The sequence below is a fragment of the Pristiophorus japonicus genome, chromosome 12 (assembly GCF_044704955.1).
Source record: "Pristiophorus japonicus isolate sPriJap1 chromosome 12, sPriJap1.hap1, whole genome shotgun sequence".
In the NCBI taxonomy this organism is placed as follows: domain Eukaryota; kingdom Metazoa; phylum Chordata; class Chondrichthyes; family Pristiophoridae; genus Pristiophorus; species Pristiophorus japonicus.
This window is the reverse complement of record NC_091988.1, coordinates 54,214,860-54,241,277: the sequence shown is the minus strand read 5'-3', so window position 1 is coordinate 54,241,277 and position 26,418 is coordinate 54,214,860. Positions and strand designations below refer to the sequence as shown.

The following is a 26,418-nucleotide window of genomic DNA, read 5'->3' as shown; positions in this document are numbered from 1 at the left end:
AGGGGAGTTATCCCCAGTGTCCTGGCCAATATTTAGCCCTCAATCAACATAACCCAAAAAAACTGATTATCTGGTCATTATCACATTGCTGATTTTGGGAGCTTGCTGCGCACAAATTGGCTGCTACATTACAACAGAGACCACACTACAAAAGTACTTCCATTGGCTGTAAAACGCTTTGAGACCTCTGGTGGCCATTAAAGGCGCTACATAAATGTAAGTCTTTCTTTCCAAGTGAAAGAGTCTTCGGGGACCTAAGTGTTCAGCCATGGGTGTTGGAGGCACTCTGCTGCATTTGCCCGTTTCTCTGGTATAAATTTGAGCATTTGATGAAGAAAGTCTGAAAATATAGCTGCGTCTGCCAACGGGAACTCGTATTTCTCTACGAGTACATCGTACAATCCCCAGGGTTGTATTGTCTTGATATGACGTAGCTCACCTGAGGACAGAAATAGAAAGAAAGTTAATATGGTTTGCATGGGGTTATCTGGAGCTGTATGTGCTTGTGAATGATCATGCAGTAGCCATCTTTCTTTCCCTGCTCAATATTATTTTTAAACGTTTTGCTAACGCTTGGCACACAGAATCACATGATATGACATTCATCACTTGGTGAGTTCCCAATCTCTCGCAGTCCATGATAATGTGCCATGAGGTGTTCCCCTCCCCCCCTGAAGGGAGGGAGGGATAATTGGAGGCAAATCCACCAAGATCAGAAGAAGACCCGATCGTTACATCCCATGTTAAACTATTTTATAGTGAGTTACTGGACAGCACGAACACACTCCAAATTTAAGATGCTCAGACTGCATACACGAGTAACCAGCACCACTTTATCTGAGAGAAGATATTTTGCAAGGTCCTAATTCGTATCAGAAATGTTGTTGGTAAAAAATGACTGGCACATTTTCCACATATAAGAGTCAACTTAGCTGAGTGGGTAGCACTCTTGCCTCTGAGTCAGAAGGTTGTGGTTCCAAAATGCCACTCCAGCACTAAAGCACATGAGTCTACGATGACACTCCATTGTAGTACTGAGGAAGTGCTGCATTGTCAGAGGTGCCATCCTTCGGATGAGATGTTAATCAAAGGTCCCACCTGATGATTCAATTGGACACCAAAGATCCAATGGTACTATTAATTTTCGATTGTTTGCGGCCATCAGAGCAGTAAAGGACAGTTAACAAATGAGTCCCAGTGGCAGATGCCCCAGGGCTGTAACTGGAAAAAAAATCATTAAACTGAGAGACACAGTGACAGGCATCCCTGGAATTGGAGTGAGGAAAGTCACCCACCTGAGGCTTTGACACCTGGAGAGTTTCACAGCTCCTTGTGGGAATTAATCAAGTGCGAACCATCCATTAGATGCTTGGATATATACAGCTCATTAAAAAGCAAATATGGTGTGGTATTGAGCACACAGTCTAGGAAGATCCCAGATTTGATCCCTGGTCTGTGGTCAGATAGTCAATTGTACCTGATGCAGCAGTCAAGGCACTAGAATTGACCTCAGTGTCAGTGAGACGAAGAGGGAAATTGACCAGGGTTCCTGCCATTGACTATAACTTTGTGGCCTGTGCTGGAAGTGTGTTCACAAGCTGGGTGAAGACAGGCTTGGGCTCAGCTGTAGTCGAGCCAAATAGTGCACTGATCTATCAAGGAAGCTTTCATGTACAATGTTGAAGGCTTGCGGTATAGACTCTACAGATAATAGCTTGTGTTTAATACAGTCCAGGATTTGTATGAATTGTTACTGTACCTTTCAGGTTGAACAAATCTTTGGAGTACTTTCCAGATAGCGCACACATCAATGGGATTCTCCCTAGCAGCTCAATAATATGTGCAACATGGTCTGTTATGGAAAAGAACAACGGGGAAGGAATGGGTGATAAGTAAAGAAAGGCAAAGGACAACAGTCTTCTCTCTTTGCACAAGAGAGTTAGTGCTTTGATATAGCAAATCTTAAACCCATTGAAATGTTAACCTCTCTGTGTCTGAGTACAAGTATGGTGGTTAATCTTAGGTGATACTGTACTTGACAAAAATGCATTAAAACCCATTTACAGAACAACAGTAGCAGGGTACACTTTGTTCAAATCAATGTATCAGTCCGTGCCAGTGAGTGAGTGCAAGAGATGGAGCAAGTGCATATGTGAGAGAGTGTGTATGTGTGTGAGAGAGAGAACAAGAGAGAACGAGAGAGAGAGAGAGAGCGAGAAAGTGCTTGTAAAACAGACACCAAGAACAGCAGAAAATAAACTATAGACAGGCAAAGACAAGGGCCCAGAATTCCTGGGTAGGCCTTGAGAGGGTGTGTGGATCTGGGATGGTGTAGAACCTTTGCCTGACCACTGCCTGTGCCCCTGCCTCCATTTGAAATCCTGTACTCAGGTTACTTTCAGTGTCTTGGGCTGATGCTCATCATTTACAGAAGATCTGAGGGCACCTGCTGGAGGAGGGGAAGTCATTTTGCTGAGGCACCTTTCTACAGTACCAGCAGGCCCGCTGGGGTCTGTTGGGTTGCCTCAAAAATTAAAAACATTCCCTAGTGCCTTCTTCTGCTAGTTTTAGCAATACAGTGTGTTGCGTATGCAATAACTCAATAGGCTTAGTAGCGTGAACTGAATCAGGTGCGACCTGACTCTACTTTATTAGCTCTCAAAGTGAGGATTAAACATGGAGGTTTTCTTTATATACAAGTGCTGCACGTGTGTGTCTGAGGCCCAATGACCTCCGATGGTCGATCCCCCTGGTGGCAGGTAAACCCAGGCATACATACATTACATCATTCCCCCCCCCACCCCCCCAAGATCTTGGTATCAGTCCCATTTACAAATTGAGATGGTCTGGGGCTTTCCGCTCCCTAGATGATCATCTCAGTTCAATTCCAGATCTGGGTGAGCTCGCAGAGTCATTCATGACTTGAGGCTGGGTAGCCGATCTAATGGGAGTGGCAGTGTCCATGTCGGGGATTGACAACAGCAGGGTCTTCTGATGGCTGAATATGAATCGGTTGGTCATTGATGGTGTCTTCTTCAAGCTGTTCCAGTTTGTCTGTGTGCCGCAATTTCATCTGATCAATGTGCCTCCTGCATGTTTGTCCATTAGTGAGCTTGACAATAAGCACCCTGTTACCCTCCTTGGCCGTAACAGTGCCAGTGACCCACTTGGGGCCTTGACCATAATTTAGCACATACACAGGATCATTAATAGAGATGTCGCGTGATACGGCAGTGCGATCATGATAGCACTGTTGATGTTGACGTCTGTTTTCGACGTGATCGTTAAAATCAGGGTGGGCAAGCGAGAGCTTGGTCTTGAGACCTCTCTTCATCAACAGTTCAGCATGTGGGGTCTCGTCCTGTAACTAAGCAGTATGCGTGACAAGCGAGTCTGCAAAGAACCATGAGTTAGGCGTTTCAGGCTCTGCTTGATGGTTTGGATGGCTCGCTCCGCTTGACCATTGGACACGGGTTTGAATGGTGCTGACCTTTTGTGCTTGATACCATTGAGTCTCATAAACTCTTGAAACTCCAAACTCATGAAGCACGATCCATTGTCGCTCTCAATGATGTCGGACAGACCATGAGTGGCAAACATGGCACGAAGGTTCTCAATGGTGGCTGTGGATGTGCTGGATGACATGATTACACATTCTATCCATTTGGAATACGCATCCACCACCACCAAAAACATTTTGCCCAGGAAAGTACCCGCATAGTTGATGTGGATCCTCAACCATGGTTTGGATGGCCAAGACCACAGATTTAGCGGAGATTCCACTGGTGCATTGTTGAACTGCGTGCAAGGGTTGCACTGATGCACACATGACTCCAAATCAGAGTCAATGCCAGGCCATCAAACGTGAGACCAGGATGGGTACTGTGTAAATCGCGTATAAATCTCTGCCTGCCTTTCTTGGGCATAACAACACGATTACCCCATAGCAAACAATCAGATTGAATGGATAGTTCGTCTTTGCGACGGTTGTAAGGTTTGGTCTCATCATACACTTCCTTGGGAATGGCTGACCAATCACCACTAAGGACACAACATTTTACAACCGATAAGATCGGCTCCTGACTGGTCCGGGTCCTAACTTGTTGAGCAGTGACAGGTGACCCTTCACTCTCAAAGGCATCCATAACCAACAATAGGTCTGCGGGCTGTGGCGTTTCCACCTCCGGCGTGAGAAACGGTAAACGGCTCAAAGCATTGGCACAATTCTCGGTGCCAGGTCTATGGCGAATGATATAATCATAGGCAGATAATGTCAGCGCCCACCTCTGGATGCGGGACGACGCGTTGGTATTGATACCTCTATGCTCTAAAAGCAAAGATATGAGTGGCTTGTGACCGGTTTCAAGTTCAAAACGAAGCCCAAACAGATACTGGTGTATCTTTTTAAACCCCATATATGCAGGCTAAAGCTTCTTTCTCTACCATGCTGTAGGCTCTTTCTGCTTTAGACATGCTTCTCGACACGTGCACAACGGATTGTAGTTTGCCCGACTCATTGGATTGTTGGAGCACGCAACCAACCCCATGTGATGAAGCACCACAGGCCAATACTAAACGCTTGCACGGGTCATAATGTACCAGCAATTTGTTGGAACAAAGCAGATTTCTAGTCTTCTTGAAGACCCTGTCTTGTGATACACCCCAAACCCAGTTGTCGCCTTTTCTGAGCAGCATGTGCAGTGGCTCTAATAATGTGCTCAATTTAGGTAAGAAATTACCGAAGTAGTTGAGAAGACCAAAGAACGAATGCAGCTCCGTCACATTCTAGGGCTGGGTGCATTTTTGATGGCCACTGTTTTTGAGTCCATAGGCCTGATGCCGTCTGCAGCAATCTTCTTCCTTCCCAGGGATTCAACTTCCAGTGCCATAAAGATGCACTTTGAACATTTCAGCCTGAGCCCCACTTTGTCCTGATGACGTAGAACCTCTTCCAGGTTGTGCAGGTGTTTGGCAGTGTCACGACCTGTGACCAGAATGTTGTCTTGGAACACCATGGTTCTAGGGATGGACTTCAGTAAACTCTCCATGTTTCTCTGAAATATGGCTGCAGCCGAGCGAATTCCGAAAGGACACCTGTTGTAAATGAACAGCCCTTTATGCATATTGCTGCACGTAAGTTTCTTCGACAATTCGACAAGCTCCTGTGTCATATAGGCCGATGTCAGATCCAATTTGGTGAATGACTTTCCACCGGCTAGCGTTGCAAAAGTTCATCAGCCTTTGGTAACGGGTACTGATCCTGTTTCGAAACTCGGTTGATCATAAATTGTAGTCTCCACAAATCCTGACAGTGCCATCACTCTTCAGCACAGGAACAATGGGACTAACCCATTTGTTAAATTCGACCAGTGAAATGATCCCTTCACATTGGAGCCTGTCCAGTTCGATTTCGACCTTCTCCCTCATCATGTATGGGACTGCCCGGACTTCATGATGGATGGGTCTTGCATCAGAGTCCAGGTGGATCTGTATCTTGGCTCCAGTGAAGTTGCCGATTCCCGGTTCAAACAGCGAGGGAAATTTGCTCAGCACTTGAGCACACGAAACGTCATCCACCGAGGACAAAGCTTTAATATCGTTCTAGTTCCACTTTATTTTTTTGAGCCAACTCCTGCCGAACAGCATTGGACCATTGCCTGGAACGATCCATAGCGATAGATCATGAACCGCCCCATCATACAACACCTTGACGACTGCACTGCCAATCACTGGTATGAGCTCTTTGGTTTAGGTACGCAATTTTGCATTTACTGGACTCAGCTTGGGTTTCATGGCCTTGGTGTCCCACAGCTTTTCGAAAGTCATCTGGCTCATAATTGACTGACTCGCACCCGTGTCTAATTCCATAGATATAGGCACGCCATTCAATTTTACTTCAATCATTATCGGTTGGCTCTTTGTCAGGAACGAATGTACACTGTACACTTCCTCCTCTGGTATCTCGGATTGCATGGCCGGATCTGCTCCGGATCGGTCATCATCATCCACGTGGTGTGTCGCAGCACGTTTGTTGAGCTGCGGACACATCCGCTGAAGGTGCCCCATTTTCGTACAACCTCGACAAATATACTGTCTGAAACGGCATTGACGAGGCCGATAATTGCCCCCACAACACCAACAGGGTGAAATCGGATTCGTGCTCAATGGCGGACTTCGAGCAGCTACAGGTTTCACAAACACGGTCGGGTAGGCCCTGCCAGGTGCAGCTCTGCCAACCGATGACACAATTTGGTGCACAGTACTTGCCGTGGAGTTCCGACTCTGCAAGAATATCTGCTTTGTACTATCGACCGTGGTCAGGTAAGCCTGGGCGATCGTGATGGCCCTGCTCAGATCCAGCATCTCCACAGCCAGCAGCTTCCGCAGGATCACCTTGTGGTTTATGCCTATTACAAAGACATCGCGCAGCATGTCTTCCAATGCGGCTCCAAACTTACACGGCCCAGCGAAACGTCTCAGGTTGGCAACAAATTCCACCACGTCCTGGTCCTCAGAACGAACATGCTTGTAAAAGTGATATCTCGAGATAATGATGCCTTCTTTCGGTTTGAGATGGTCCCGAATCAGAGCACATAATTCCTCATAGGTCTTTTCCGTTGGACATGCAGATGAGAACAGATTCTTTATGAGGTCATAGATTTTTGGACCACAAACCATGACGAAAACCGCCCTGCGCTTAACTTTGTCAGCATCTTCATCCATCTTGTTGGCCATGAAATACTGGTTGAGGCGATCTGTAAAATCCTCCCAGTCTTCTCCCTCCACAAATTGCTCCAGGATTCCAACGGTTCTCATTTTTTTTTGTGCATGAAATTTCGTATTGTGCCTCGTCGCCAAATGTTGCGTATGCAATAACTCAATAGGCTTAGTACCGTGAACTCAATCAGGTGCGACCTGACTCTACTTTATTAGCTCTCAAAGTGAGGATTAAACATGGAGGCTTTCTTTATATACAAGGACTACACGTGTGTGTCTGTGGCCCAATGACCTCCGATTGTCGCTCCCCCTGGTGGCAGGTAAACTCAGGCATACATACATTACACAGTGGATCACTTTGCTTACAGAATACCCTGATGTCCAGTGTAAATGAGGGAAATATGTGAATATGTGTATTATGACCCCGCCTAATACATGCCGGGATTTCCAACAGGCTACAGGAGCTGTGCTGAATCCAGGTTCCGACCCATATTCCTCCCTCACCTCCCACAGATTACCCCCACCCTCCCCCCACCCCCTCCACCCTGCCACCTCCCCCACCCACCACAAACACTGCACCACAAAAATGTCCTCCCAGTACCCTGGAATTTCAGTGCCAGAAAAAACAACTCACAGATAAAGATAGAAAAATAAAGAGAAGCTGTGGCAAACAGACAGATTGGGAAAATAAGCAGCATGAGAAACAGACAAATGCAACAAATATCCAGAGAAACACAGAATGGAGTAGAGAGCAACAGAAAATAGTGAGCAATGGAAAGAGGTGCAACCAGGCAGATTCGAAAAAAGGATAGGCAGAAAACGAGACAGAAAGATTAAGGGGACTTGAAACTCAGACTGAGACAGATAGATAATAAGACAGAGGATGGAGAGGGAATAAAAGCTCTTTGACAGGAAGCTTGAACTGCAACCAAGTCAACCTGATCACAATATTACACAGTTATGTTATTTATTTTACACTATGGCCAGGGGCTTGAGCCTCACCAAAAGTTAACATTCAAGCCCACAGATGTGCTGTTTATTATAAAAAGAAACATTTGGAAGGAGATTCTGCGAGTCTCCACTCCTGGTGCAGGACCACACCAGCAAGCACAAGTGGTAAAATCGGAGTATGAAGTTATAGGTCCAGCTACATTACCATGCTTACTGCTACTGAGGGATCTGGGACGGGAGCACACAAAATTGCTCCCGTAATGTTAATAGCACTTTGCAATGACAGCCAATATTGGGATGGAAAAGAGTCACAAAGAAATTGTGCAGCTGGCCCACACAATGAATTATTAAAACAGTATTCAACATTTCCTGCACACCACATTCTATTTATATCACAAACTATTTTTTTACTTTTATTCACATTTTTAAACTTCTTGCCTTCCCTCTTTCTTCTTTCCATACAATGCAATTCTCCTTAGCCAAGGGTGCCACCTAATCTCAGAGTTCTGGCAGTGCTGCTGTGTTACTGGCTGCTGAAAAGTTCCTCAAAGTGGGGCAAGCTGATTCTCTCTTTGACATTTTCTCTCTTGCTATTAGGAATTATCTCCATGTGAAAGCACGATACTGAGACTGGGAACATTACCTCAGAAATCTTGGAGGTAAACCTGTATTCAGTCACTATATGGCTCAATGGGTTGGATCACCCTTGTAGCAAACAAATCTATCCAGTTACTGGTTAAATAAGTGTCTCACTGGCAGAGTCGGGCACACTTTATGCTGCTAGACCCAGAGGAACTGAATATATAATAGAATATATGTAACTGGGTCAATGTTCCCATCTGGGGTTTAAACCTAGTATTGGGAATTCAGTTCAATGTGGGTTAGTGGCGGGTATCTCACTTTTGTCAAATCTTGTGCATATCAAAGCAAGAGATGTCTGTCTTGCGAATGTAACATTTTCCATCTCTTTCACCCAATATCAACATGAAGCATTAACAACTCAGGTGTCGAAAAGGTACTCCTCTCCCCCCATCAATCACTCCCAGAACATGTTAAAACAGCTTAGAAGCAGGGTCCTTCTACACTCTTTAATATTGCCCCAGCCTTCCTCTTGGATGATATTTTAATTTCCTACACTAGCCACTCTTGCTAGCTCTCCCAGTTACATTTCCAATTTAGCGCAAAAGTATAGAGATAACTGGGATCTTCTGCTACATTCCCATCTGAATTATGACAGGGCTTTATTAGAAAGCCTGCAAATTTTCAGGGCTGTGATTTTTAATATATATATATATTATACATATAGATATGTGCATTAATATAGTGCTTTATCATATCAGAGTACTTCACAGACTTAATTACATTTGAAGTTCAGTGTCTGTTGCTGTGCAGGCAAATGCAGCAGCCATTCTGCATCAACACTATCAAACAAACAATAATCAAATAAATGACTAGTCAATCTGTTTTTTTGGCAGAAATGTTGGCCAGGGCATCAGGATTTCAATGTTCTGTTTTGGAACGGCATTGGCTGATGGTCAAGAGCCACTCCATGCCAGTTCCCTCACTATGGGTTGGTGTGTGTGTATATTTCTATTTTGGAACACCACAGGTGATAAAGAAAGAAAGACTTGGATTTATAAAGCACCTTTCACAACCACCGGATGTCTCAAACCACTTTAAAGCCCCAATGAAGTATGTTTGGAGTGTAGTCACTGTTGTAATGTGGGAAACGCGGCAGCCAATTTGCGCACAAGCAAGTTCCCGCAAACAGCAATGTGAAAATGACCAGATAATCTGTTTTTTTGTTATGTTGATTGAGGGATAAATATTGCAGAGTGATTATTTGCACTAGTTTTTTGAGCGTCTTTCTGCACCTGCAAGTCCTGGACTTGGCCCCCGAAGCCTACACATGCGCAGACTCCTTGAACCCGACACTGGAAGTGGGGCTGTGCCGCGTGTGTTTGGCTTTTGGATTATACACTGTGATTATCGACACAAACATTTTTGAAGCCTTCTGTGGGAGTGAAAACATTGGAGGTGGAGAGAGAGAGAGAGAGAGAGAGATTGGGGAGGGAGAGATAGAGAGACTTGGGGGGGAGGTGGAGAGAGAGAGAGACTGGAGGGGGGGGAAGAGAGAGAGACTGGGGGAGAGAGAGAGATGGGGGAGGGTGAGAGAGAGAGAGAGAGACTGGGGGGGAGGGAGAGAGAAAGACTGGGTGGGGGAGAGAGAGAGAGTGAGAGAGAGACTGGGGGAGAGAATGAGAGAGAGACGGGGATGGAAGAGAGAGTGACTGAGGGATGGAGAGAGAGAAACTGCGGTGGGGAGGAGGGAGAGAGAGAGACTGGGGGGAGGAGAGAGAAACTGGGTGGGGGTAGAGAGAATGAGAGAGAGAGTGGGGCAGAGAGAGTGAAAGAGATTGGGGGGGGGCGGTGTGAGAGAGACCGGGGAGGTTGGGGGTGAGAGAGACTGGGGGGGGAGGGGGAGAGAAATTGGGGGGCGGGAGAGAGAGAGTGAGAGAGACTGGGGTCGGGGGGGGGGGCGGGGGAGGAAAGTGAGAGAGACTGGGGAGAGAGTAAGAGAGACTGGGGAAGAGAGGGGATGCTGGAGCAGAGATCGGAGGGGAGAGAGGGAACTCAGGAAAGACAGATCACGTTCTTCCAACTCCACCCCCTTTACACCCACATCCGATTTCTTGGCATGGATGAAATCCAGAAGTCACAACACTGTCACTATGGGCTTGGGCTGGGATTGAGCAGGAACTTAGGCTGGGCGTGATGGAACTTGGACTGGGATGGGGTCAGGAACTTCGGCTGGGGTGGGTTAGCTCTATCCTATCTGGAGTCACAGTCAGAATGGCTCGAATTACACTTTGCAAAGACGCTCAGAACTTGGGCTGGGCGGTTCTAATTACACAGTCTAGAGAAACTGCTAGGTGTGTCTCATCCTCAAGAGACCCAATCAGCAATTAGGTCATGTGATCATAGAGAGCCAATCGAGCATTTTGCTACTGCAAATAAGCCTGTCCTAAATATTGGCCAGGACACCGGGGATAACTCCCCTGCTCTCCTTCGAAATAGTGCCATGCGATCTTTTTGCATCCACTTGAGAGAGCAGACGGGCATCTCCGACAGTGCAGTACTCCCCTCAGCACTGCACTGGAGTATCAGTCTAGATTTTTTTGTGCTCATGTGGGAGAAACTACCTTCACGAAAAAGCAGAGAAGACACGTGGCTATGGAAAGAGAGCATGGCGGTGAGATAAGTTTAGGATTGCTCTGTCAAAATCTATACACAATGACCTGATTGGTGTCTTCTGTGCCAGAAAAAATGTATTCTTTATCTCCTTTGTCCTTTCAAAAAGTATAGTAACCCCATCCTCACCCCTTATCAAAATTTAGGAAAAAAGAATGAAGAGGAGGATTGGGGAAGTTGCCATTTTTAACACATTGATAGTGAAATAGTGTCTACAAGTTGCTGAGCAGCAGAACATGAAACCATTGGTCTATGGCTTCGAATTTCATGTTTTGCACTGCTGACCATCACTTCCAATTTTACACAAGTGAAATTGCAGTTTGTCAGTTGCATCCGATGGGTTAAAAGATGGTCCCTTACCCTCATCTCGGGAGAAGGCCTTTCCAGGACGAGGGTCAAACAGGTACTCACCCGTCGCCAGTTCAAAGGCCTGTACACATAAGAAGAGAAAGCTGCCATTTCCTGTTCATGGTACTAATGGCATGAAATCCAATAAAAATGTCACATTCAGTAAGTTAGAGATTATAAAACAGTGAAGGTACTAGAGCCCCGATAAATATTAGCGGCACACTGCCTGAAGGATCAATATAAGTAACATTTTTTTTATTCGTTCATGGGCTGTGGGTGTCGCTGGCAAGGCAGGTATTTATTGCCCTTCCCTAATTGCCCTTGAGAAGGGGTTAGTGCGTGGCCTTCTTGAACCACTGCAATCCGTGTGGTGAAGGTAATCCCACGGTGCTGTTAGGGAGTTCCAGGATGTTGACCCAGCGACGATGAAGGAATGGCGATATACTTCCATGTCAGGGTTGGAACGTGGAGGTGGTGGTCTTCTCATGCGCCTGCTGCCCTTGTCCTTCTAGGTGGTAGAGGTTGCGGGTTTGGGAGGTGCTGCCGAAGAAGCCTTGGTGAGTTGCTGCAGTGCATCTTGTAGATGGTACACACTGCAGACACGATACACCAGTAGTGGAGGGAGTGAATGTTTAAGGTGATGGATGGGGTGCCGATCAAGCGGGCTGCTTTGTCCTGGATGGTGTCAAGCTTCTTAAGTGTTGTTGGAGCTGCAATCATCCATGCAAGTGGAGAGTTTTCCATCACACTCCTGACTTGTGCCTTGTAGATGGTGGAAAGGCTTTGGGGAGTCAGGAGGTAGAAACATAGAAACATAGCAGGAGTAGGCCATTCGGCCCTTCGAGGCTGCACCACCATTCAATAAGATCATGGCTGATCATTCACCTCAGTACCCCTTTCCTGCTTTCTCTCCATACCCCTTGATCCTTTAGCCATAAGGGCCATATCTAACTCCCTCTTGAATATATCCAATGAACTGGCATCAACAACTCTCCGCGGTAGGGAATTCCACAGGTTAACAACTGTCTGAGTGAAGAAGTTTCTCCTGATCTCAGTCCTAAATGGCTTACCCCTTATCCTTAGACTATATCCCCTGGTTCTGGACTTCCCCAACATCGAGAACATTCTTCCTGAATCTAATCTCTCCAGTCGCGTCAGAATTTTATATGTTTCTATGAGATCCCCTCTCATCTTTCTAAACTCCAGTGAATACAGGCTCAGTCGATCCAGTCTCTCCTCATATGTCAGTCCTGCCATCCCGGGAATCAGTCTGGTGAACCTTCGCTGCACTCCCTCAATAGCAAGAATGTCCTTCCTCAGATTAGGAGAACAAAACTGAACACAATATGCCAGGTGAGGCCTCACTAAGACCCTGTACAACTGCAGTAAGACCTCCCTGCTCCTATTCTCAAATCCCCTAGCTATGAAGGCCAACATACCATTTGCCTTCTTCACCACCTGCTGTACCTGCATGCCAACTTTCAATGACGGATGTACCAAGACACCCCGGTCCCGTTGCACCTCCCCTTTTCCTAATCTGCCGCCATTCAGATAATATTCTGCCTTCGTGTTTTTGCCACCAAAGTGGATAACCTCACATTTATCCACATTATACTGCATCTGCCATGCGTTTGCCCACTCACCTAACCTGTCCAAGTCACTCTGCAGCCCCTTAGCATCCTCCTCACATCTCACACCGCCACCCAGCTCAGTGTCATCTGCAATCTTGGAGATATTACACTCAATTCCTTCATCTAAATCATTAATGTATATTGTAAATAGCTGGGGCCCCAGCACTGAGCCCTGAGGCACCCCACTAGTCACTGCCTGCCATTCTGAAAAGGACCCGGTTATCCCGACTCTCTGCTTCCTGTCTGCCAACGAGTTCTCTATCCACGTCAGTATATTACCCCCAATACCATGTGCTTTAATTTTGCACACCAATCTCTTGTGTGGGACCTTGTCAAAAGCCTTTTGAAAGTCCAAATACACCACATCCACTGGTTCTCCCTTATCCACTCTACCAGTTACATCCTCAAAAAATTCCAGAAGATTTGTCAAGCATGATTTCCCTTTCATAAATGCATGCTGACTTGGACCGATCCTGTCACTGCTTTCCAAATGCGCTGCGATTTCATCTTTAATAATTGATTCCAACATTTTCCCCACTACTGATGTCAGGCTAACCGGTCTATAATTATCCATTTTATCTCTTCCTCCTTTCTTAAAAAGTGGTGTTACATTAGCTACCCTCCAATCCATAGGAACTGATCCAGAGTCCATGGACTGTTGGAAAATGACCACCAATGCATCTACTATCTCTAGGGCCACTTCCTTAAGTACTGTGGGATGCAGACTATCAGGCCCCAGGGATTTATCGGCCTTCAGTCCCATCAATTTCCCTAACACAATTTCCCACCTAGTAAGGATTTCCTTCAGTTCCTCCTTCTCACTAGACCCTCGGTCCCCTAGTATTTCCGGAAGGTTATTTGTGTCTTCCTTCGTGAAGACAGAACCAAAGTATTTGTTCAACTGGTCTGCCATTTCTTTGTTCACCTGAATCTGACTGCAAGGGACCTACGTTTGTCTTCACTAATCTTTTTGTCTTCACATATGTATAGACGCTTTCGCAGTCAATTTTTATGTTCCCAGCAAGCTTCCTCTCGTACTCCATTTTCCCCCTTCTAATTAAAACCTTTGTCCTCCTCTGCTGAATTCTAAATTTCTCCCAGTCCTCAGGTTTGCTGCTTTTTCTGGCCAATTTATATGCCTCTTCCTTGGATTTAACAATATCCTTAATTTCCCTTGTTAGCCACGGTTGAGCCACCTTCCCCGTTTTATTTTTACTGCAGACAAGGATATACAATTGTAGAAGTTCATCCATGTGATCTTTAAATGTTTGCCATTGCCTATCCACCATCAACTCTTTAAGTATAACTCGCCAGTCTATTCTAGCCATTTCACGTCTCATACCATCGATTTTACCTTTCCTTAAGTTCAGGACTCTAGTCTCTGAATTAACTGTGTCACTCTCCAGCTTAATAAAGAATTCTACCATATTATGGTCACTCTTCCCCAAGGGGCCTCGCACAACAAGATTGCTAATTAGTCCTTTCTCATTGCACATCACCCAGTCTAGGATGGCCAGCCCTCTCGTTGGTTCCTTGACATATTGGTCTAGAAAACCATCCCTAATACACTCCAGGAAATCCTCCTCTACCGCATTGCTACCAGTTTGGTTAGCCCAATCAATATGTAGATTAAAATCGCCCATGATAACTGCTGTACCTTTATTGCACGCATCCCTAATTTCTTGTTTGATGCTGTCCCCAACCTCACATTTGTTGCAGAATACCCAGCCTCTGACCTGCTCTTGTTGCCACAATATTTATGTGGCTGGTCCAGTTAAGTTTCTGGTCAATGGTGACCCCCAGGATTTTGATGGTGGGTGATTCGGCAATGATAATGCCGTTGACTATCAAGGGGCGGTAGTTAGACTCTCGCTTGTTGGAGATAGTCATTGCCTGGCACTTGTGTGGCGCGAATGTTACTTGCCACTTATCAGCCCAAGCCTGAATGTCATCCAAGTATTGCTGCTTACAGGTATGGACTGCTCTATTATCTGAGGAGTTGCAAATGGCACTGAACACTGTGCAGTCATCAGAGAACATCCCCACTTCTGACCTTATAATGGAGGGAAGGTCATTCATGAAGCAGCTGAAGATGGTTGGGTCTAGGACACTGCTCTGAGGAACTCCTGCAGCGATGTCCTGGGGCTGTGATGATTGACCTCCAACCACCACAACCATCTTCTTTTTTGCAAGGTATGACTCCAGCCAGTGGAGAGTTTACCCCCTAATTCCCATTGACTTCAATTTTACTAGCGTTCATTGATGCCACACTCAGTCAAATGCTGCCTTGATGTCAAGGGCAGTCACTCTCACCTCACCTCTGGAATTCAGCTCTTTTGTCCATGTTTGGCCCAAGGCTGTAATGAGGTCTGGAGCCAAGTGGTCCTGGCGGAACCCAAACTGAGCATCGGTGAGCAGGTTATTGGTAAGTAAGTGTTGCTTGATAGCACTTGACGACACTTTCCATCACTTTGCTGATGATTGAGAGTAAACTGATGGAGCGGATGCATTCATGGAGACCCCCGCCTCCCCCCTCCCCCCCACCCCAGTTTTTGGACTCATAGGAAAGGGAATTTAATTTGGAACTCGATGAACAGTTTTGTATCCTAGGAAAAACTCTGAAGAAGATACCTAAGAGCTTTACAAGTTTAAGATCTCTAAAGGAACATGTTGGAACAGACTGCCAGAACAGAGGGTGGACTTCACTCAGGAATTGGGTATTGGAGCTAATTCAATTTGTCTGGGGGAATGAGTCAATCGATAACTAACAGGAACTGTGAGGCATAAAAATTCGCTCACTAGGACATAAACGCATCAAGAGCTATCAGGCTAATTAACGGAGACCATTATTGGCATGCATGTGCAAATAGGCCTATAGAAATCACGGGCCCAGCCAAACAGCCCAAGAGTTTAAACACTGCTTCAACAATGCCAACCGTTGATTTTCCACATTACCACATCATAATCAAATTACTGCTGAACGAGCCCGCCAAATTCTGACAAAGAAGAGAGCTGAAAACTAATGAGCAGCTCCCTTGAAACAAAGAGCTGGGCCAGATTTGGCGGGAGATAAGAAAGCCTTTTTGGGGTATATCTATTCCCAGTTTTACAAAGGAAGTAAAAAGCAGCAGGAGGTGGGGAGTGAAGAAATGGAGTACTGGAGTAAACTACAAGAAACCATCAAGGATCGACCAGCACGCTGACAGCAAGAGGCCCATGAAACGGAAGGTTGTCAGCAACCAAATTGACACCACAACCAGCGAAACAACCAACCGAAACCAACTCAGCAAAAACCGAAGAATCGACATTTATTTCCACTCTACAATCTACTTCTGAATGACCAACGGGTGAGAAATTACCTAAAAGGACCAACTAAAACATTCCTGACCAAAGAAAGTGGGTACTTACCCCATACATCCAAAAGGCAACTTATCGCATCAGCGGACTCACCCCAACTGAAGACTATGCAGTCCGAAGTGCTCCTCCATCCGTGGTACGGCTCGCTTAGAAGGCAAAGTGCAGCGAATCCCGAAACTGCGATTCACCGGCAACTGTCAAAAGGGATTGGTAAGCATAGCCTCTGAACCCCCAGAGCTAAAACATATTTAGTTAGGGGAATTGGGAGGGGGAGGCTGGGATAACTTGTGTAAATGTATCTGCATTCTCCTCTTTACCCCATTTAGAGTTTAAGCTGTATATTCTTTTCCCCACAGGCTGTATTTTGACAATTTATTCAATGTATTGTACCACTCAGTGTGTATTGATATCACTATTCTGTGTGTGTTATTAAAGGTGTGCCTTTTACTTCTTTTTAAACACTATAAAGCCATACCTGCTTCCTACCTTGAAACCGATTGTCTGTCCAAGTCTGTCACAGTCCCTTCATAATTCCAGTCTAGAACCAAGGGTGTGGGAGTGATTCGAAACCGCTCAGAAGGTCAGAAGGGAAAGCTGAGCCCCTGAAAACCACAGAAATATGCCAGATTGGATTTGTCCTGCTTTTAGTGAACAGAACATACCTGGGCAGTTTTCCACATCGTCGGATAGATGCCAGTGTTGTAGCTGTACTGGAACAGCTTGGCTAGAGGCGTGGCTAGTTCTGGAGCACAAGTCTTCAGCACGACAGCTGGGATGTTGCCGGAACCCATAGCTTTTGCTGTATCCAATGTGCTCAGCCAGTCCTGGATATCACGTGGAGTGAATCGTATTGGCTGAAGAGTGGCTTCTGTGATGGTGGGGACCTCAGGAGGAGGCCGATATGGATCATCCACTTGGCACTTCTGGCTGAAGATGGTTGCAAACGCTTCAGCCTTGTCTTTTTCACTTGTGCGCTGGGCTCCGCCATCATTGAGGATGGGGATATTCACGAAGCCTCCTCCTCCCTTTAGTTGTTTAATGGTCCACCACCATTCAAGACTGGATATGATATCATCCATTGATTGTGGGATCGCTTAGCCCTGCCTATGGCATGCTGGTTCCACTTTTTTTATCATGCATGTAGTGCTGTGTTGCAGCTTCCCCAGATTGGCACTTAATTTTTAGGTATGTCTGGTGCTGCTCCTGGCATGCTCTTCTACATTCCTCATTGACCCAGGGTTGGTCCTCTGGCTTGATGGTAATAGTGGAGTGAGGGATATGACGAGCCATGAGGTTACAGATTGTGATGGAATACAATCCTGCTGCTGCTGATGGCCCACAGCGCCTCATAGATGCCCAGTTTTGAGCTGCTAGATCTGTTCTGAATCTATCCCATTTAGCACGGTGGTAGTGTCACACAACATGATGGAGGGTGTCTTCAGTATGAAGACGGGACTTCGTCTCCACAATGATGTTCACTGCTACCAATGCTGTCATGGACAGATGCATCCGCAACAGGTGGATTGGTGGGAACGAGGCCAAGTAGGTTTTTCCCTCGTGTTGGTTCTTTCATCACGTGCTACATGTCCAATCTGGCAGCCATGTCCTTCAGGGCTTGGCCAGATCAATCAGGAGTGTTGCTACTGAGCCACTCTTCGTGATGGACATTGAATTCCCCCACCCAGAGTACATTCTGTGCCTTTGCTTTTTTCAGTGTTTCTTCCAAGTGGTATTCAACATGGAGGAGCACTGATTCATCAGCTGAGGGAGGGAGGGCAGGTGGTAATCAGCAGGAGCTTTCCTTGCCCATGCTTGACCTGAAGCCATGAGACTTCATTGGGTCCTGAATCAATGTTGAAAATTTCCAGGCCCAGGGTGTATAGCACTGTGCCACCACCTCGGGTGGGTCTGTCCTGCCGGTGGACAGGGCAAACCCACAGACAGTGATGGAGATGTCTGGGACATTGAGACTTGTGGAATTCTCTATTGTTTCCTGAAATTTAGAGGACGCTGCTTCATAGAGTTGTTCCACCATGGAGTGATTCTCCCTGCAGTTACCTTCTTTAGCTAAGCTGGGCTTGTCCAGCAAGTGATCAGGGAGACCAATGGAATCTTGGCCTTTATTGCAAAGGGGATGGAGTATAAAAGCAGGGAAGTCTTGCTACAGCTATATAAGGTATTGGTGAGGCCACACCTGGCATACTGCGTGCAGTTTTGGTTGCCATATTTACGAAAGGATATACTTGCTTTGGAGGCAGTTCAAAGATGGTTCACTAGGTTGATTCCGGGAATGAGGGGGTTGACTTATGAGGAAAGGTTGAGTAGGTTGGGCGTCTATTCATTGGAATTTAGAAGAATGAGAGGTGATCTTATCGAAACGTATAAGATTATGAGGGGGCTTGACAAGGTGGATGCAGAGAGGATGCTTCCACTGATGGGGAGACTAGAACGAGAGGGCATGATCTTAGAATAAGGGGCCGCCCATTTAAAACTGAGATGAGGAGAAATTTCTTTTCTCAGAGGGTTGTAAATCTGTGGAATTCGCTGCCTCAGAGAGCTGTGGAAGCTGGGTCATTGAATAAATTTAAGACAGAAATAGACAGTTTCTTAAACGACAAGGGGATAAGGGGTTATGGGGAGCGAACGGGGAAGTGGAGCTGAGTCCATGATCAGATCAGTCATGATCTTATTGAATGGCGGAACAAGCTCGAGGGGCCGTATGGCCTACTCCTGTTCCTATTTCTTATGTTAATATGTTCTAATATCTGCAGAGAGATGAGGCAAAGGTGGAGAGGGTGAGTTATCTCACAATTCTGTCTTTCGCATCTCTGTCATCCACTTTGAAAACAACAGAGGCAGAGACCAGATCAGCTGCATTTTCCTCAGTCAAAGAATTGTGCTGAGTATGAGAGAGGTCCAAGTTTACCGTCAATGCCTGACTTTGTTTCCATGACACCTGTTGTAGAGCCACCTCGTGGACTAGTGATGTAATAACAATAAAGCCATGTGCTCGGCACAGTTCTACCTGGGAGCCATGTTGTGCAGGTCTCTGTGTATAAGCTGTATGTCAAGATATCACAACCCCATGCGGCACTAAGCTCACTATCACGTTGCTCACTCTTATTGGCTCTGTAGAAATATATGGATTGGATCAGTTTCACATGTATTACCCTAAATAATTTAAAACTAAATCTAAAATGTAATGCACATTTTTAAAAGTTATTTCCCTTTCCCTGATTTTCTTTATTCGTTTTCCCTTCTCATTAGATCTCGGCACACCTTGCACCCCACTCCACACAAAAGTCCGAGGAGAAACCTTCTCCCACTCATCATCATCATCATAGGCAGTCCCTCGGAATCAAGGAAGATTTGCTTCCACTCTAAAATGAGTCCTCAGAACATAAGAACATAAGAAATAGGAGCAAGAGTAGGCCATATGGCCCCTCGAGCCTGCTCCGCCATTCAATAAGATCATGGCTGATCTGATCATGGACTCAGCTCCACTTCCCCGCCCGCTCCCCAAAACCCCTTATCCACTTATCGTTTAAGAAACTGTCTATTTCTGTCTTAAATTTATTCAATGTCCTAGCTTCCACAGCTTTCTGAGGCAGCGAATTCCACAGATTTACAATCCTCTGAGAAGAAATTTCTCCTCATCTCAGTTTTAAATGGGCGGCCCCTTATTCTAAGATCATGCCCTCTAGTTCTAGCCTCCCCCATCAGTGGAAACATCCTCTCTGCATCCACCTTTTCAAGCCCCCTCATAATCTTATACGTTTCAATAAGATCACCTTTCATTCTTCTGAATTCCAATGAGTAGAGGCCCAACCTACTCAACTTTTCCTCATAAGTCAACCTCCTCATCCCCGGAATCAACCTAGTGAACTTTTTCTGAACTGTCTCCAAAGCAAGTATATCCTTTCGTAAATATGGAAACCAAAACTGCATGCAGTATTCCAGGTGTGGCCTCATCAATACCTTATATATCTGTAGCAAGACTTCCCTGCTTTTATACTCCATCCCCTTTGCAATAAAAGCCAAGATACCATTGGCCTTCCTGATCAATTGCTGTACCTGCATATTATCCTTTTGTGTTTCATGCACAGGTACCCCCAGGTCCCGCTGTACTGCGGCACTTTGCAATCTTTCTCCATTTAAATAATAACTTGCTCTTTGAGTTTTTCTGCCAAAGTGCATGACCTCACACTTTCCAACATTATACTACATCTGCCAAATTTTTGCCCACTCACTTAGCTTGTCTATGTTTTTTTGCAGATTTTGTGTGTCCTCCTCACACATTGCTTTTCCTCCCTTCTTTGTATCATCAGCAAACTTGGCTACGATAACTTCAGTCCCTTCTTCCAAGTCGTTAATATAGATTGTAAATAGTTGGAGTCCCAGCACTGATCCCTGTGGAACCCCACTAGTTACTGGTTGCCAACCAGAGAATGAACCATTTATCCCGACTCTCTGTTCTCTGTTAGTTAGCCAATCCTCTATCCATGCTAATATATTACCCTCAACCCCGTGAACTTTTATCTTGTGCAGTAACCTTTTATGGTGGCTGAACAGTCCAATATGAGAACCACAGTCCCTGTCACAGGTGGGACAGATAGTCATTGAGGGAAGGGATGGGTGGGACTGGTTTGCTGCACGCTCTTTTCGCTGCCTGCGCTTGATTTCTGCATGCTCTCGGCAATGAGACTCGAGGTGCTTAGCACCCTCCCGGATGCACTTCCTTCATTTAGGACGGTCTTTGGCCAGGGACTCCCAGGTGTCGGTGGGGATGTTGCACTTTATCAGGGAGGCTTTGAGGGTGTAACGTTTCCTCTGTTCACCGTTGTTGTGAAGGAGTTCTGAGTAGAGTGCTTGCTTTGGGAGCCTCGTGTCTGGTATGCGAATGATGTGGCCTGCCCAGTGGAGTTGATCAAGTGTGGTCAGTGCTTCAATGCTGGGGATGTTGGCCTGGTCGAGGACGCTAACATTTCTGCTTCTGTCCTCCCAGGTGATTTGTAGGATCTTGCAGAGACATCGTTGGTGGTATTTCTCCAGCGACTTGAGGTGTTTACTGTACATGCTCCATGTCTCTGAGCCACACAGGAGGGCGGGTATTACTACAGCCCTGTAGACCATGAGCTTGGTGACAGATTTGAGGTCCTGATCTTCAAATACACTTTTCCTCAGGTGGCCGAAGGCTGCGCTGGCGCATTGGAGGTGATGTCTGCTCTTATTGATAAGAGGCTCCCACTACTCTGTTGATAGTATTCTCAGCTCGTCACTCGCATGTCAGTGAAAGCAGCCAGCTTAAATCCACCGTTACCCTGGACTCTACCTTAATTTCCTTGTTGTGAGGAAGTGCTTTGCCTCCACTTACCATAAGAACATAAGAACATAAGAATTAGGAACAGGAGTAGGCCATCTAGCCCCTCGAGCCTGCTCCGCCATTCAACAAGATCATGGCTGATCTGGCCATGGACTCAGCTCCACTTACCCGCCCGCTCCCCATAACCCTTAATTCCCTTATTGGCTAAAATTCCATCTATCTGTGATTTGAATACTTTCAATGAGCTAGCCTCAACTGCTTCCTTGGGCAGAGAATTCCACAGATTCACAACCCTCTGGGAGAAGAAATTCCTTCTCAACTTGGTTTTAAATTGGCTCCCCCGTATTTTGAGACTGTGCCCCCTAGTTCTAGTCTCCCCGACCAGTGGAAACAACCTCTCTGCCTCCATCTTGTCTATCCCTTTCATTATTTTAAATGTTTCTATAAGATCACCCCTCATCCTTCTGAACTCCAACGAGTAAAGACCCAGTCTACTCAATCTATCATCATAAGGTAACCTCATCTCCGGAATCAGCCTAGTGAATCGTCTCTGTACCCCCTCCAAGGCTAGTATATCCTTCCTTAAGTAAGGTGACCAAAACTGCACACAGTATTCCAGGTGCTGCCTCACCAATACCCTGTACAGTAGCAGCAGGACCTCCCTGCTTTTGTACTCCATCCCTCTCGCAATGAAGGCCAACATTCCATTCGCCTTCCTGATTACCTGCTGCACCTGCAAACTAACTTTTTGGGATTCATGCACAAGGACCCCCAGGTCCCTCTGCACCGCAGCACGTTGTAATTTCTCCCCATTCAAATAATATTCCCTTTTACTGTTTTTTTTTCCAAGGTGGATGACCTCACATTTTCCGACATTGTATTCCATCTGCCAAACCTTAGTCCATTCGCTTAACCTATCTAAATCTCTTTACAGCCTCTCTGTGTCCTCTACACAACCCGCTTTCTCACTAATTTGTTTCATCTGCAAATTTTGTTACACTACACTCTGTCCCCTCTTCCAGGTCATCTATGTATATTGTAAACAGTTGTGGTCCCAGCACCGATCCCTGTGGCACACCACTAACCACCGATTTCCAACCCAAAAAGGACCCATTTATCCCGACTCTCTGCTTTCTGTTAGCCAGCCAATTCTCGATCTATGTTAATACATTTCCTCTGATTCCGCGTACCTTTATCTTCTGCAGTAACCTTTTGTGTGGCACCTTATCGAATGCCTTTTGGAAATCTAAATACACCACATCCATTGGTACACCTCTAACCACCATGCTCGTTATATCCTCAAAGAATTCCAGTAAATTAGTTAAACATGATTTCTCCTTCATGAATCCATGTTGCATCTGCTTGATTGCACTATTCCAATCTAGATGTCCCGCTAGTTCTTCCTTAATGATAGCTTCAAGCATTTTCCCCACTACAGATGTTAAAATAACCGGCCTATAGTTACCACCTCTCCTTCAGGGCACATCTGAGACCAGGAACTCAATATGCAAACACATGTCCTGGGGTTGGTGTGTAAATGCACTGTACACATTCCAAATGGGATATAGCGGGGAATTTTAACGTGGGTGAGTGGGTGGCAGTGGGTGCGGGTGGTGGATTAAATTGGCATAAGTTCCAAGTGTGTTGGGAAGACGCCACCAACCAGCCGACTTACGGGTTTTAATGAGGCGGACAAGGGGCGGGCAGCCAATCCGCACCCAGGAGGCAGGTTGGCATTTTAAATATGTTAACGAGGCTGGAAGCCTCGGATATAACCTGCTTTGCAGGTATTACTTTGGCCGGCCAAGTTAGGAACCCTGCCAGCTGCAGCGAGGCAGGAAACACTTCTTGTGGGCCAGGAGCAGCAGGAGTGCTTCCTCCCCAGCCCCTCAAGTTCCCCACCATCAAATCCCCCCTCCCCCCCAATACAAACCCCCACCCTCGGGATTGGACACCCTACCCCCCCCTCAGGTCTGCGCTCGGAGCCACCCCCCCCCCCCCCCACCCGCCGGATCGGGGTTTGGACCTCCCTTGGGATTAGGACCACATCCCTGGGTCGGATATCAGACCCCCCTTGGGATCAGGGATTGGATATCCTCAAGTTTCGGGATCGGACCCCAGTCTCCCGGGTTTTCCGTCTGAAACTCCACACCCTCCCCCGTCTACACAACCCGCCACAATAAATATCCAGCCCATCGTGTCTGGGACTCATGCACTCCAGTTTTGCCTTATGGGGTGGACCCTAACCTAAATAAATGATGAGGCTTTAGTGAGCACTGCACACATTTTGTGCACAGGCTGCCAGCATTCTAAATGCTGGCTGGCTAGACCCTGGTCCGCTGAGTGCATCAGATGTAGAGTAAGCCTCAGGTAACAGCTGTAGCCATTGGATTACCAGCCCAGATGATTTATACTGCAGTAACCTCACCTATGTTGCACAGTAACGAGCAACATCAAATGGCATGACACGGACATTGTAAAGTTGGAAGCATTGCTATATTTCTTACCATACAGGCTGTGCTCCATATGTCAGCAGGGGGCCCATAGCCAGCTCCGAGGATGGTCTCCAGTGCACGGTACTGTCTGGTCTGAATTTCTTCTGAAACATGCTTAAACTGGAACAAAGACAAGAGAGGAATGATTTACAACCTTATAGAAAACCTTGTTTATTTGACACAAAACAAGGTTGTAAATCATTCCTACTGCTCAGTGCAGAATGATGAATGCTGTACCTCAGAGTGATTTTAGCATTTTGTGAGCAGTTCAGATGGTTTATAGAATAATAGATATTTGAATCTGATTATACTTTATTATCACACACTCATGGGTCAACTAGAATATGAGTAAGATGTATAGTGAAGCTCTCTCTCTGTGCAGTGTTCCTTGAAGCAATCCCAGGCAAGGTGTTGCATGGATCTGTCAAATAAAGCTACTACTCTACTGCTCTAAAATGCATCACAAGGAAACTTCCCCAAACTCACTTCACATTGAGCCCTTGCAGCTATTTAAGAGTTGCTAAATGACTTTGGATCTCCTGCACCTATGCAAAGCACCTCTCAGGCACTCTGTCCAGGCATGGGCTTCACTCCTCCAACAATACGGAAGATAATGGCCTGGAAATTGGCCACCTTAGCGCCTCCCATTATCGCCTCCGGGGATGGGGGGGTGGGGGGTGCGATAATGGGGCCCTAACCACTTACCGACTGGGCCCGGAGAGATAAACGACTCCCGCTATATTCGGCATGAGGATTGCGACGGCGGTAGGACGTGGCGTCCCGATCTCCTTCACCCGGAGATCGTGAGGTCATCGCCCCGGTGGTGACCCGGACCCAAACTTCGGTTCCATCCCCGCAGCATCGCCAGGGGAAAACACGGCAGCTGCAGGAGGAGTTCATTGTGAGGCCGGGCACTTAAAGGCGAGTTGGCCAAGGTAAGACATTTTTTTTTTACATTGCTCTCTGTGATTTTTTTTTAAAGTTTCTCCCTCACGATCGATTGGCCCGGCTGGCGCTCTGCTGCAGTGCATCAGGCTGATCGGGCCGGCTCACGGCTGTGGTCGGGGTCCAGCTAAGTTCTTCTTTTGCAGAGCCTGCAGCGATGGCTCTTCCCTTTAAAGGATGGAAGGAGCCTTCCAAACTGGCAGCGCTGCATACCTACCACCCCGCCTGTTGCCTCCTGTACCCCAGGAAGGAAGTGGAGCGCATGATTTAGTGCTACACTTCCTTTCTGGAGCGCAAACACCAAATCTTTTAAAAGTTAGAAAACATAACTTTTAAAAGTTAGCGCCCCAAATGGGGCCCTCCCAAATTTCTTCCCCAATGTGTTTTGTTTTCGAAATAAGTGGTCACAAAAAGTGATTCGCATGGCTCATTAGAGAGATGGGATGTGAGGGAGATGGGTGAAATTTTGATCCAGCAGTAGACTCACCTCTAAGAGAGGAATTTCTTTGCTGAGACTAGTACCTCCACCACCGTACCCCCCCCCCCCCACCACAAACTCCGCACCCCGTTCCCTAGCTACAAAACCCTGTGTTTGAACAATCCGTCTAAAAAATGATCACAATAATGCTGCATCCAGCATTCGATGACTGAATGGAACTCACCACCCAGCAGCCACTTCCCAGGTCCACAATTTTTATGCTTATTTCTTCAGCATGTTTAGGATCCAAAGGGTTCAGAAGTGATTGTTCTGCTTGGATTACCTCTGAGAATAATGACAACATTCCAAGTCAGCTCACAGGAGTTTTGAAATCTCTGTTCAGGTTTGACATATTTCTTAGCATTATTGTCATGTCCCTGGGGAAGGAGGTAGTGATATGAGTTTGGCTAATGCTGGTCTATGGATGGCTGTATTTTGAGCACTTTGCACCAGTAATGAATAAACAATTGGAGGAGGAAAGCTACAAATTCTTTATTTGTAGGACGCCAGGCTATATAATGTAGGGTTGTTTTATGCAAAACTGTCCATTATAAAAATTTAGGAGCAAATGAAATCAGGTACTTTGTGTTTTTGGGATCCCTGAACGATTGTGTTTTTGGAAACGATGGATAAGGTGTGATTTTTTTTGGAACATTATATGCTTCCTCTATGCCTTTCACTACCTGATGGTCTCAGAGTTGCTTCACCCACTCCCTGTTGTACAGAAGCTGACAATCGATTGAGGTACTGTTGGTTGACACACAGAAGGATATTCTCTGGTTTGATATCTGTGTGCAGGATTTTGCATTTGGTGTGTAGATAGTTGAGACCTTGAAGAACCTGCCACATGCAAACAGAGAGCAAGAGCAGCCAATCAGCCAAAATTTGCATCACAAATCAGAACTGGGTGATCTGCCAATA

General features: G+C 46.2%; 1 protein-coding gene across 1 annotated transcript in view; it reads right to left on the bottom strand.

Annotated features, from left to right (window-relative positions):
• Positions 1–254: 254 nt before the first annotated feature.
• Positions 255–26,418, bottom strand: part of LOC139276767 (SRSF protein kinase 3-like) — a 40,590-nt gene continuing 14,426 nt past the window's right edge. The window contains exons 6-11 of the mRNA XM_070894775.1: positions 26,181–26,337; positions 25,682–25,782; positions 24,087–24,194; positions 11,281–11,350; positions 1,760–1,852; positions 255–439 (exon numbers count right to left, since the gene is read on the bottom strand). Of these exons, the coding sequence (XP_070750876.1) occupies positions 255–439; positions 1,760–1,852; positions 11,281–11,350; positions 24,087–24,194; positions 25,682–25,782; positions 26,181–26,337 (714 nt within the window). The remainder of the gene's footprint in view (positions 440–1,759; positions 1,853–11,280; positions 11,351–24,086; positions 24,195–25,681; positions 25,783–26,180; positions 26,338–26,418) is intronic.